General features: G+C 44.7%; 2 protein-coding genes across 13 annotated transcripts in view; one reads left to right on the plus strand and one right to left on the minus strand.

Annotated features, from left to right (window-relative positions):
- Nucleotides 1–13,857, plus strand: part of LOC127049709 (uncharacterized) — a 1,018,748-nt gene that overhangs the window by 931,964 nt on the left and 72,927 nt on the right. The window lies entirely within an intron of this gene.
- The window catches only part of PUM2 (pumilio RNA binding family member 2), a 133,678-nt gene that overhangs the window by 25,027 nt on the left and 94,794 nt on the right, over nucleotides 1–13,857 (minus strand). For 11 of the 12 annotated variants that reach the window (XM_050950660.1, XM_050950655.1, XM_050950661.1 and 8 more), the window contains 2 exons: nucleotides 3,759–3,902; nucleotides 2,437–2,718 (listed from right to left, as the gene is read on the minus strand). The exons of the other annotated variant lie outside the window; for it this stretch is intronic. In XM_050950660.1, the coding sequence (XP_050806617.1) occupies nucleotides 2,437–2,718; nucleotides 3,759–3,902 (426 nt within the window). The remainder of the gene's footprint in view (nucleotides 1–2,436; nucleotides 2,719–3,758; nucleotides 3,903–13,857) is intronic. 12 annotated transcript variants of the gene reach the window in all.

The raw sequence follows: 13,857 nt of genomic DNA on the forward strand, positions 1-13,857 counted from the left end.
AGGTCTATCTAGTGCACTGACTAAGGTAGGAGTCTTGTGGAATAAACAGATCATGATCATGTAACTAAAATTGTAGCATAATGCATGTGCATAACAGGGCCAAATTAAGGGTGCACAAGCAACCTTAATACTGAGCATTTCCTAAGTTCTTGACTCTGCATCCTTAACAATGTTCTTTTAATGTAAGTTTGTGTGTGTAACTTGTATACAAGAGCGGAGTAGTACAATTCATAGTTATCACAAGCATGCCTGCCTCTGTTTGCGCTACTTGGTATCCCAGCCAGTCAGTCAGGATATTAGGTTTACCAGAGATTTATTTTGGAATGCTAAATTAGATTTTGTTTAAATTTTTTATTTTTACAGGGAAGACTACGTTTTTGCCTGTCAGTCTTAATTCTTCCCATTTAATTAGTATCCAGATCTTGAAAGGCACTGAGTGGAGCCAGAGAGAGCACCTCTGTCAAGTCAACTATTACGCAAATTCCCCTTGAATTTGTGGCAAGTATGCATTAACATCATTTTGCAAGGAAGGAGTTGTAAAGTTCACTTATCAAAGCTGTTATAATTAGTATTTTTATCAGCAACTATATAGCTTTTAAAAAAGGCTGTGGTTTGGTAGGTATCAACTATACTTGGCACAAGGGCACCTGAATGTATCAGTTTTAGGTAGCAACTCATCCAAAGGGTTCCACTACATTACTCAAAATACAAAACATTGACTGTTTCTCTCTTCATGAAGGGCTGCCCTGTCAGTAAAGTCAGTTGGAGTAATGATTGAGAGATTTCAGCATCTGGGGGCTGTGGCCAAGGCACCGACTTCTATACGAAGGACGGCTCAATCTTTGACTTTCAAGAAATGCTGGAAGGGTAATTTTTGCCTCAGTGGTGGGCCGATACATGGTTGACACTTATTTAAGTTGTGGGTTTGTCTTTTTTATGCTGCTGCTCAACAAGCTGTGCATTTAAAAATATTCTACATATTTAGAGATTTCCTATAGGGTTTATATCTTATAAATTAAAAATATATACACACATACGATTCACTTCACCAACCAATAAAGTGCAATCAAATCTGGAGCAGAACAGGGCTGTTGTTTAACAGTACACAGAGTGGTTCAGCAGAGAAATCTACATTTAAAAATTCAGAAATTGGAATGCACAATTACTTTGTAAATAAGGCCCATCTGCATCAACACTGCTTGAGATCATTTGAGAACACAACTGAACACTCTTCTAGTTTTTTTAAATAAAGGGGTCATATTTGGGTGCTCTTAATTCCACCAAAGTTGGCATAAAGGCCAGAGTGTAAGCTTTGATTCTGGATTTCCTAGCTTTAGTAGTTTTATCAGAAATGAATGTTATTCATATTCTTCAGTGCAAAACAATGTTGAGACAACCTGTATATATGCCATACTGAAAAGAATACTGCGGAAGTGTGTAAGCTCAAAATTTTGCCCCAATATATATTCATTAGCAAAGCATATGCAATTGTTAGTGTGTTCTACTGATGTTATTTTTCTAAAACAAACTTAGTAAGCAACCCAGTGCCATAAGTAACTAATGACTAATGTATTTTTTTAGCTGAGGAAGAGATATTCTGCAAAGATGGTTCAATTTCCAGCTTGTAGAGTTTATGAACAAATGATTTTAACAGGAAAAGCTACCTTTCCATGTGGTCTTATGTGAAAAAAAGAGTGTGTGTCAAGTTTCTACTACAATTAAAAAAATATCAAGACCATTATGGCTATATGTCATATAATATTTTTCAAAACAGACAACTCCATTTTGGGACATCTATGATAATGATTAAGGCCACAATCCTGCCCAGAATTTCAGGCATGCTTAACTATTCTTATCAGAGCAATCCAAATGAAGACTATGAGACTACTAATTGGAGTAACTCTTTGCAGAATCACAGCCTAATGCCCTTTACAATATCATTTAAGGATGAGCACGTGTGTGTGTGTGTAAGTAAAATACTATTTCAATCAATACTTTTAAAATCATTTACAATTTTTTTTGAAGACATAAAAAGCAAGTTACACCTGGAAGTGATGGGCTAATCAATGGTTTTATAATGTTTTTAAAATCACAAAATGCAGTATTGCCTGAGAAATAAACACACACAAGAACATTCTAGACCAGTGTACAGTGCTTATTATAGGAAAGTAATTATTTTTGGAGAGGTTTATGACTGAGGTGTATTTTTTTTTATAATTAATTTATTAAGAGAATAAGTTGCTTCTTATACAGATAGCCTCGTGGATCAAATAGCCTCTTACTCTTCTCTCTAGATTACGTGGCTATTTTTGTTTTAAACCTGAATTAACCTATTTTTCAAGTTCTATCTGGAAATGTGTGTGGATACAAGAGTCATGTATTTTTTCCTTAAAGCACAAATCTCATAATATCGCCTCACTATATTAAAGAACCTACCTGATGAGCCAAATCCACCAAGTGCAGAGCCGATAGCTGCTCCTAAGGAGCTGCTACTTCCAAAGCCAAGAGATGTACTTCCTGGTTGGCCAGGACCATGTGAAAAAAGGGAACTGCTCTGGGAGTTATTGGTCAAAGAATTACTGCCATAAAATGAATTAGATTGTAGACTACTATTTGTTTGCTGCTGCGGCTGTTGTGGTTGGGCACCAAGTGGCCGAAATAGACCGTTCGTGGCTCCCGCAAGATTGTTTGCTGTTCCTCCAGCTGAAGCTGCTGCAGCTGTAAGACACATGTTTTCAATCATCATAATGGCTCTCTAAAACATTTTGACCTTGCAAATGGACTATTCAGATCTAATCTTATGCTCATGGATCCCTCCCAAAGAAGTAGATATGTACATCTTAAATTAAGGACTAAAATATACTTTGCAATACTATACAATCTTGATTATCCAGGAAAAAAAATAAGACAATTCTATTTTTGGATAATTGAGGCTGTGGGAAACTGTCAATGCAATTCAGAAAATTTTCAGTGTAGACATGACTGTGTGCAGAACAGGATTTTGGTAATCAAGGTTATGATAGCAGAGTTGTAACTAACAAAAATTGAAAGATGCCTTCATCTGCAACTCTTAAAAATGAGCTGTGGATAAAAATAAGCAGCTGGAGAGGGCCAACAGTCTTATTTTCTGAGATTTTCTACAAGTTCATTTTGTCCATCTGGTGCCAGGAGTTACGATGTACTAAACAAATAAAAGCACCAGACCCTACAACTAACGAAGGGTAAAAAATAGAACCAGAACCTTTTGATATCATATTAAGTTCTCCCTTTCTTCCTGTTATCCACTGTACATTTTAATCCTTGCTGCTTTCTCTATGAGGCCTCAGGGCAATCCATAACCTTCTGCCAGGCCGAAGCAATGAAATGGTGCTTCCCTAGGGAAAACATCCCTTTAGAGACTGATGGGAAGTGCATGTATATGTGTGGGGAGAGGGGAAGGCGAGAATGCACTCTTTTAGAAGCAGCAATGTTTGCAGGGATGTGCCTGCATGTGTATGAGGAGAGGGGTGAGGGAAAAAAACGGAGGGATGCTATACTGTTGAGAAGCAGCCGTATTTGCGGGGGTGTGCCTGCATGGGGGAAGGCATGAGAGAAGAAGGAAGGAGAGCATGTATGGTATATTTTTCAGAACCAGCAATCTTTGCAGGGTTTACATAGAGTAAGAACCATAATTAATACTGAATATTCCTCAACAAAGATTAGAATGAGAAGTTTCAATATAAAACTTGAAAAAAATGTGTGGCGGGTCTAATACTTACCTGCTTGTGCTGCTGCAGAACTAATTATAACAGGAGTTGAGGCCACCAATCTGACTGGTGCTCCAAGGCCAGTTCTTGCTCCAGGGCCTACTACTAAGGCACCAGTCTGATCATAATAGGCAGTAGGGGCTAGTACTTGATAGCCTAGACAATACAAAAAAAATGTTTACTAGTGAAACATTTGTTTGGGGTTTTTTTGGGAAAAAGCACAGGTCAACATCTCTCCTCACCCTGGAGAATCATATGCCAATGAACAAACCCAGAAGGCAGTATTTTTTCAATATTCCCTAAATGTCAACTAGATCTCAGGTTGAGCTAAACATCTAGAAAACCATTTTGAAAATAATTTTCACGTATATGTACATTTACACTGGAAAAATGTCAGTGAAACTGGGAAGCTTTAATATTGTACATCCCAAAGTAGCACAAGAACTTGAGCTTCCCTAAATTGTTTTTTTATTCTGAAATATCGATTCTCTTTAAAAATCATTTTTTCCTATGTGACACTGAAGTTTAGAAGCACGATTTTTTACTTTCAATGTTAATAAGCAGGTTTCTGATTCCAGGGTTTAAAGAGCAACATAATTTGCCATAGCTGAGTGGAACTTCTAATCCATTTCTTCTTATACTTAATATATTTTCTATTTCTCCCATTCTACCATTAGTTGTGTGTAAGTAAATATATAGAGACCTTTAAAAAAAATAAAAACCCTCGCCCTCATGACCACACACATTCACACCACTTAAGTTAAATTAGGAGTGGGACTGAGAGTTTCTTGAATGTCCAGGCAAAAACACATTTCAAATCAACCCACAAAAAATATTTTGGGGGAGGACTATTCCTGCAGCAGTACAGGTGCGAATATTAAAATTAAGTCAGTTTCACTTTGAAACTCACAGAAAATATTTTGTCCTACAAATGGAACTGATTAAGTTTATGTCAGTTTCATTCTGGAATTTTGAGGGCTGGGTGAGGGGAGAGAGAAAAAAAACAGGCTCAAAATGAAAGCAGAACAGAGAAGGAAGGGACACACAACAGGAGACTAAGCAAGAACAAAAAGGAGGCACGAAAAGGAGAGCATGACTAGGTAAACTCCTCTTTTTTTCTCTCTCTCTCCAAACCAAAATGCACAGACAGGAACATACAGATATAGATAAACTTGTGTCCACTACAAAGTACCTGATAAGAATAAAGGCCTCAGAAATGGAAAAGGAGGGAATGATATAAAATTCCAGAAAAGGAGAGGGTAAGACAAAAAATAAAAGAAACTGCTTAGATTTATCTAGGTATGTATTTAAACAAGTAAAATCAAGGTGATCATTCTGTATGCTCTCCCTACAGGCAAGCAAGTGCAAATATATATAACTGGGGTGGCCAAACTATGGCTCTTGTACAGTTAAAGTGTGGCTTGCGGAGCCTCCCCCTGGTCCCCTCCCCCATAATCCGCCTACCAAACTCAGAGGAGAGTTCAGGGCTTCTGCCCTGGGAAGGTGCTAGGGCTTCTGCCAAAGATGACTGATGCTTGTTGAGAATGAGGGAGAGGGCACAATTTAAAGACCCCCCTCAACAGTGAGTCACAACCCTCAGCATGCCCCCACCCTTTACCCTCAACGACACCTGTCTGCAGCTCCCAGATGTTAGCTTTGCATGGAGAGGCAATGGCAAAACAGCTGCGAGCTGCAGAGAGGGGCCTCTGCTTTAGCTTTTCAGGGAGAGGCAGTAGCAAAAGCAGTATCTCTTCCTGCAGCTCCCAGCTGCTTGCGGCTGTCTCTCCCCAGGGCCACAGCTCCCAGCTTGTCGGCTGCCATGCAGGGAGGGGGCCCAACGGCACCACATGACTAAGCACAGCCAGCAAACACTGGCAAAAATCAGAAGGGGGCAATATGCCACCTCTGGCTTCTGCCCAGTGGGGAGGAGGAGTTCGGGACTTCAGCCCAAACCCCTGGCAGGCATCCCCTATGGAGCTGTAGTCTTAGGACTAGTCTACAATCCATGATAGTATTCTATTCCCTATTCCCGCAAGTCTAAAGCCTCAAGACCTGGCAGTTGCATCTCATCTCTGATACATACTATTGCATTAAAATAATGCTAAAGTATTGCAAAGGTTTGAAAAAAAATCAAGCACTTTAAAGTTAAGAAATGCCAGAATTAAGTTTACCTGTGCAACCTTAATTTACATGATCACATACTATATTTCCACAGGATCTCCGTCTCATTCAGTGCACAGGATGGATGGTGTTCCTCAGAAGGGTAGCCATTCAGGTTTTTAATTCTTTTCATCAAATGTGTTGTCTCAGGCTTTACTTAACATACCCCCATCCAAACTCTGCACTGCACACATAATCAGCAGTCTGCGTATGGATATTTCTACAATATTCCACTCTGTAGTATCTGAGTACTTCACAAACATTAATGAATTTATCTTGACAACACCCATGGGAAGTGAGCTCCCACTGTCATGTGTCCACTAATGTTGGATATTCAGTGTGAGATGTCTAAGGCCTGATTTTTTCAGAGTACTTCACATTTTTACAACTCCTGGTATGTTCAAAGCACAGGTCCAATGAACTTCAGCTTTACTAGTGAGTGCTCAGCACTTCTGTAAATCTGTCCTCAGGATCTCAAGTCAGGTACCCAGAAGATGAGGAACAAACAATTAGAGGCCACCTGTGAAGTTCAGTTTAAGTCACTTGACCAGCAACATGCAGTACCAGGGATAAAATCCAAATCTTCAGCACGGTAGTCAACTGCCTAATCACAGTATCATCCTCTCTCTTCCTGCAGTCCCGTTTCATTCACTCCACACCTTTCAACTTCCATAACAAAAATAATACAAGGATCCTATTGACTACAGCCACATTCACCCTAACCTCAATTCATTCCCAGAGCAGGTCCATCCTGTGCACTGATTAACATAGAATCTGTGGTGGGAAAAAACAGTGTGAGCATGTAAGTAAAGACTGCAAATTGAAGATGGTATAAAGAAGCTGAATAAAGTTGCACAGGCAATCTTAATTTTTGGATTTCCTAATTCGAGTGCTTGACTTTGCAACCTTGATACTTTTTTGAGATAGTTTTCTTAAAAATGTCATTTCTTAGGCATTTAAAAAGCAAACTAAAAGACAAATTCCATCATGTGGAACCCCATCAACCCCCATGAGGATGATCAGATTTCAGCATATACCTCCACTGGAGCTATAAGAGCAACCCTGAATAAGTCTGCTACCAGCAGACTTCTTACGAGAGATACTTTGCAAGTGGGTTCCCACAGTGAATGGCTAAACAGCAGAAAAATGATGAAACTCTAGAGTCCTAGGTTCAATTCAAGGCTATAGGGGAATGAGCTGTAGAGGTTAAACCCTTCTGCTGTGTCCATCTCTGCTCCCATTGCCTGCAGCATGTCACTGTTCCCACCCCTTATGCATTCCAGTCAGGCTGCTTCCTCCTCCTCTTCCACAATGACAGCAGAGTGAGCACTGAACGCATAGGAAAGTCTCCCTGCTCTCAGTTCCAGTGCCAGTACAGTCCCAAACACCCAGGAAGGGAAGTCCTGTTCAGCTCCTGAAGCTGTGGACTAGTGCATGCTCAGTGCCCCTGGAATCTTTGGAGAATTCTGATGCCAACTCTTACAAGCCTGCATTACGCATGTGCAAACAGCAATTTTCAGAGGCCTATAATTCAATTAAGTTTAGTCAGATTTTCATGGGGGCAGCAGAAAGTACCTCCTGCCAAATTTTGCATCCATTTCAAGCCACGGAAGCACTACAGTTTTTCAACTAACCAGTAGTAAAACTTTTTTCATAAACATTGGCAAAACAATGAATTTCCCCCTAGCCTCATTCTCAGAACTGGTGGAATTGTTTTTGCTGAAAATTTAAAACACATTCAACATGAGGCAAACACCGAGCATGGAAAATTTCAAGCCTGAACAGTTACAGTTTGGCAAAAATTATAAGCAACTGAAAACAGGGTTGCATAATGTAAAGTGTTAGACAACCTTAACTATAGCCTGTACTGCCAGCTCCACTTATAAAAGTGCCGTGCTGCCACAGACTTCACCACTATGACAGCTACTTTCATATGCTAGAAAAGGGGGAGGCTTCTGACAGCACTCAGCTTTAGTGAAGTTTTGTAAAGAATGCAGAATAGAATATTAAAGATAAGTGATATAAAATGAACAGAAGAAAAACACTCCTTACAATCTGTTACTATACACACTTATTACAAACATTAGTAATAATGATCCAACTACCAGTATTTTTATCTCCCTTTTATTTACACGTCTTCCAATAAATTCAAGCATGATGGATTTTTAATTGATTACTGGTATGCCATAATAAATCTATTTTTTCAGAACTAGAAAGGGAAAAAGTTACTTACCAGTACTTCTGTTTATTTGAGTCTACTGTCTTTGCACATCCACACTCCTGAAGTGATGCCATAACAGAGAAATATCTAAAGCGGTGACTGCTGAGGCTGTGCACACATACCCCACATGAGCATCTAAACAGTCACAGCTCTCTAGATGGTTTCAGGCTCACAATACCTGTATATGTATTTTTCCCAAGCAAGGGGCTGGGGGGGCAGTGTGCAGGTAAAGGAGGTTCTATGTTTTCACAAACTTGGAGTAATGTAACGTGTTAACATCAGAGCTCAAAAACTACTTTGTATTTCAGATTCACTAAAACTGTTGACCACCATGATGTGTTGTTTCTGCACCATGTTCAGGTATGAAAACAGACTGGAGATGTCTAAGGAACAGGAGGATTCCAGATGCTGTTGGTATTTGCTTGTCACTATCTTACCCACAAAAAAACAGGAGTACTTGTGGCACCTTAGAGCCTAACAAATTTATCTGAGCATAAGCTTTCGTGGGCTACAGCCCACTTCATCGGATGCATAGAATGGAACATATAAGAAGAGTATACATACACATACAGAGAAGATGCCATACCAACTCTAAGAGGCCAATTAATTAAGATGACCTGTGTCAACTGTAATTGACCATCTTGATTATCACTGCAAAAAAGACAGCTACTCTCCTTTGTAACTGTTGTTCTTCGAGACGTGTTGCTCATATCCATTCCAATTAGGTGTGCACGCACTGCGTGCACGTTCGTCGGAAGATTTTTACCCTAGCAACAGTCGGTGGGTTGGCTGGGTCACCCCCTGGAGTGGCGCCATTACAGCGCTGGATATATACCCATGCCGACCCAACGACCCTTCAGTTCCTTCTTGCCGGTTACTCCGACAAAGGGGAAAGTAGGCGGGTTTGGAATGGATATGAGCAACACATCTCGAAGAACAACAGTTACAAAGGTGAGTAACCGTCTTTTCTTTTTTGAGTGCTTATATCGATTCCAATTAGGTGATTCCCAAGCCTTACCTAGGCGGTGGGGTTGGAGTGAGACGTTGCAGAATGCAAAACTGCTGAGACAAATGCTGCATCATCTCTGGACTGTTGAACCAATGCGTAATGTGAGGCAAAGGTGTGAATCGATGACCAGGTAGCTGCCCGACATATTTCCTGGATGGGAACATGGGCCAGGAAGGTGGCAGATGAAGCTTGAGCCCAAGTAGAATGGGCGTGAGGTGGCTAGCCGGAACGTGAGCCAAATCATAGCATGTACAGATGCAGGATGTTACCCAAGATGAAACTGGTTGGGATGAGACCGGCAGGCCTTTCATCCGGTCTGCCACAACCACAAAGAGCTCAGGTGACCTTCGGAAGGGTTTTGTTCTCTCGATATAAAAGGCGAGAGCCCTGCGAACGTCCAGGGTGTGCAGCTGTTGTTCCCGACGCGATGGGTGCGACTTCGGGAAAAAGACTGGGAGGAAGATGTCTTGATTGACATGAAAGTCAGACAACACTTTAGGGAGGAAGGAGGGATGTGGTCACAGCTGTACACTGTCCTTATGGAATACCGTATATGGGGGGGTCCGCTGTCAAGGTCCGAAGCTCAGATACTTGTCTTGCCGAAGTAATAGCGACGAGGAAGGCTGTCTTCCAGGAAAGGTACAGCAGCGAGCAGGTGGCCAGTGGTTCGAAAGGAGCACCCATAAGCTTGGCTAGCACCAGGTTGAGATGTCAGGTAGGGGTCGGGAGTCTGACTTGAGGGTACAAATGTTCCAGTTCCTTGAGGAACCTTGAAACTATGGGGTGAGAGAAGACTGATTGGCCATTTTCCCCTGGGTGAAAGGCGGAGATGGCTGCCAGATGCACCTTTATGGAAGAGACCATGAGGCCCTGTTCTTTCAGGGACCAGAGGTAGTCCAGGACAGTAGGAACGGACACCTGCCTGGGGACTGAGTTACGCTGAGTGCACCGGCAGGAGAAACGCTTCCACTTGGCCAGATATGTCATCCTAGTGGAAGGCTTCCTACTGCCCAAGAGGACCTGTTGGACTGAGGCAGAGCAACGCAACTCAGACTGGCTCAACCATGCAGCAACCATGCTGTGAGATGAAGAGACTGCAGGTTCGAATGGTGAAGCCTGCCGAAGTCTTGTGTTATGAGATCCGGACAGAGTGGCAGGGGAATCGGGTCTGCCACTGAGAGGTCGAACAACATGGTGTACTAGTGCTGCCTCGGCCACGCTGGAGCAATCAGGATCAGGTGGGCACTGTCCCTGCGGCGCTTGAGTAAGACTCTGTGGACGAGCAGAAATGGTGGGAAGGTATAGAGTAGGTGCCTCTTCCATGGGATCAGAAATGCATCTGAGAGGGAGCTCGGGGAGCGTCCCTGGAAGGAGCAGAACACCTGGCATTTCCTGTTCCCTTGGGAGGCAAAGAGGTCTATGTGGGGAAACCCCTACTTCCGGAAAACAGAATGGATGACGTCCGGACGAATCAAGCACTCGTGAGAAAGGAAGGATCTGCTGAGGTGATCCGCCAGAGTGTTCTGGACTCCTGGGAGAAAAAGACGCTACCAAATCAATCGAGTGGGCTATGCAAAAGTCCCAGGGGTGGATGGCTTCTTGACAAAGGAGAGAGGAGCGTGCTCCACCCTGCTTGTTTATGTAAAACATGGCCATTGTGTTGTCCGTGAACACTGATACACAACAGCCTAGGAGATGGTCTTGAAACACCTGGCATGCTAAACGGACCACTCTCAGTTCCCGCACATTGATGTGCAAGGCCAGCTCTTGAGGTGAACAGAGGCCTTGAGTGCAAAGGCCCTCGAGGTGGGCACCCCAACCCAGAGATGACGCTTCCGTGGTTAGGGCCATCGAGGGTTGCGGTGGGTGGAATGGCATCCCTGCACAGACTAGAGTGAGGTTTAGCCACCACGTTAGGGAGCCCAGAATCTTCCGGGGAATAGTGAGCACCGAGTCCAGGCTGTCTCTGTGTGGTTGGTATATTAAAACAAGCCAGGTTTGAAAGGGACGGAGGCGTAGCCTCGCGTGCTTGGTCACGAAGGTGCAGGAGGCCATGTGACCTAGTAGGCTGAGGTAGGTGCGCACCGACGTTGTCGGGAAGGTTTGAAGACCTCGAATAATTGAAGCCATTGCTTGAAAACGCGACTGCGGAAGGCAGGCTCTGGCCAGACTGGAGTCCAGAACTGCTTCCATGAAGTCTATTCTCTGCATGCGTGTCAGAGTAGACTTCTGTGTTGATCATCAGGCCTAGGCTCCCAAAGAGATTTTGACAATGCACAGGTGCTGTGACACTTGTAACTGGGAAGTCCCTTGAATGAGCCAATTGTCAAGATACGGGTAGACATGTACCCGACGACGCCGGAGGGAGGCGGCGACTACAGCCATGCATTTTGTGAACACAGGTGGAGCCGTAGAAAGGCGAAAACAGAAGTACAGTGAACTGAAAGTGTTGATGGTTGACCACAAAACGGAGGTACCGTCTGTGTGGTGGGTAAATTGCGATGTGGAAATACGCGTCCTTCATATCGAGGGTGGCATACCAGTCTCCCGGATCCAGGAACGAGATAATGGTCCCCAGGGTTACCATGTGGAACTTCAGCTTTATCATGAATTTGTTGAGCTCTCGCAGGTCTAGGATCAGTCACAGACCTCCCTTTGCCTTGGGGATTAGGAGGTAGCGGGAATAAAACCCCTTGCCCCTCATGTCTTTTGGCACCTTCTCTATGGCTCCCATGGCTAGGAGCGACTGGACCTCTTGTAAGAGGAATTGCTCGTGAGAGGGGTCCCTGAAGAGGGACGAGGAGGGAGGGTGGGAAGGCGGGGTCGAAACAAACTGGAGGTAGTATCCCACTTCCACCGTGCGCAGGACCCAACGATCTGAAGTTAGCTGGGACCAGGCAGGGAGGAATTGTGAGAGGCAGTTGAAAAAGGGAGGAGAAGGATCCGGTAGAGCAACCAGTGGGCCGCCTTCGGGCATCCCATCAAAAGTTCTGCTTGGGCCCCGCTGGTGGTTTAGGGGGTGCCTGATTTTTGACCTCCTTGAGGGCCAGACTGTCTCCGACGATTCCCTCTACCACACCTTCTGCTAAAGTCCTGACGCGGCCTAGGCGGGGCGTTAGGGTGGTGTGGCTGGGGCCGGAAGGTCCTGCGTTGGGTCACTGGTGTGTGCATAACCAGCGAGCGCATTATAACACGATTGTCCTTCAGGCTTTGCAATCTGGGGTCAGTTTTATCTGAGAACAGGCCCTGGCCTTCGAAGGGCAAATCCTGAATAGTTTGTTGTAATTTAGGGGGAAGGTCTGATACCTGGAGCCAGGAGATACGCCTCATCGTCACTCCTGACGCCACAGTTCTGGCTGCACAGTCCGCTGCATCCAGAGAGGCTTGGAGGGAGGTTCTTGCTCCTCAAGTAGGGCCGTAAATTATTGACAGGATTCCTAGGGAAGAAGCTCCGTAAATTTCCCAAGGACACCCACGTGTTAAAGTTATATCTACTTAGGAGGGCTTGTTGGTTTGCCACCCTAAGTTGGAAGTCCCCGGCCGAGTATATTTTGCGGCCTAGGAGGTCCATGCGTCTAGCCTCCTTTGACTTAGGAGCCGGGCTTGCTGGACATGACGCTCCCTCTCGTTCACCGATTGCACCACTAAAGAGCAAGGAGGTGGGTGAATGTAGAAATATTCATACCCCTTTGAGGGGACCATATATTTTCTCTCTACTCCCCTTGCTGTAGGTGGAATCAAGGCTGAGGATTGCCAAATGGTATCCGCATTAACCTGTATGGTGTGGATAAATGGAAGAGCCACTCTAGTAGGTGCATCAGCCGATAGGATGTCCACAACAGGGTCCTCTATTTCAGGGACCTCCTCCACCTGTAAGTTCATATTCTGAGCCACTCGTCTCAAAAGGTCTTGATGGGCCCTGAGATCAATTGGTGGAGGGCCTGAGGAGGATGTTCCCGCCACAGCCTCGTCAGGTGAGGAGGAGGAAGAGAGGCCCGGGACCAGGGAGTCCTGTGGCGGCTCCTGCACTTGAGGAGCATCATCTGTGTCACGTGGAACCTGGGTGTCTGCAGATGGTATCAGAGCCTCATCCGTGCCCAAGGGGGGGTGGCTTACTGTTGCCTCTGGTACCCGGTGTTCTGACGAGGCAGGCCGTGGAGCCACTGATGGAGCACCTTGGACCTGGTGGTATGTTCATGATGTCCAGAAGGACCAGTGATGAGGCTCTTGCTCGTGGCTCTGGCTCTCTGGGAATATATGGCTGAGGACGTCAGAGTCATGCTCCTGAGGATAGGATGCGCTACCAGCCTGCGATGACACCGATGTGTGTCTTGATGGCCACGGTGGTGCCGACAGACCCTGGGAGGGCGCCATTGTTCTGGATGCTCGATCCCGGGGCGGTACTGGGGAGTGGTACTGGGAGCTATAACGGTACCACGAGCGAGACCGGGGCCTTCTACCGTAGTGGTGCCAGAAGGTCGACTGAGATCTCGAGTCCCTTTGTCTAGAGCGACTGTAGGATACAAGGTGCCGAAGGCAGTCCTGTAAGTCACATCGGTACTGGGAGTATCTGGTCGGCAAATGAGATGCCGAACGGTGCCGCGAGTGTGAACGGTACCGTGATGAAGAGCGGTGCTGGGACTGGGAACGGCATGATCGAGAGTGTCTGTGAGACTGTGATCTTGAACGACAGCTCTCTGTTGGCTCAACGGAAGGTGGCC

Source organism: Gopherus flavomarginatus, chromosome 4 (genome assembly GCF_025201925.1).
Source record: "Gopherus flavomarginatus isolate rGopFla2 chromosome 4, rGopFla2.mat.asm, whole genome shotgun sequence".
In the NCBI taxonomy this organism is placed as follows: domain Eukaryota; kingdom Metazoa; phylum Chordata; order Testudines; family Testudinidae; genus Gopherus; species Gopherus flavomarginatus.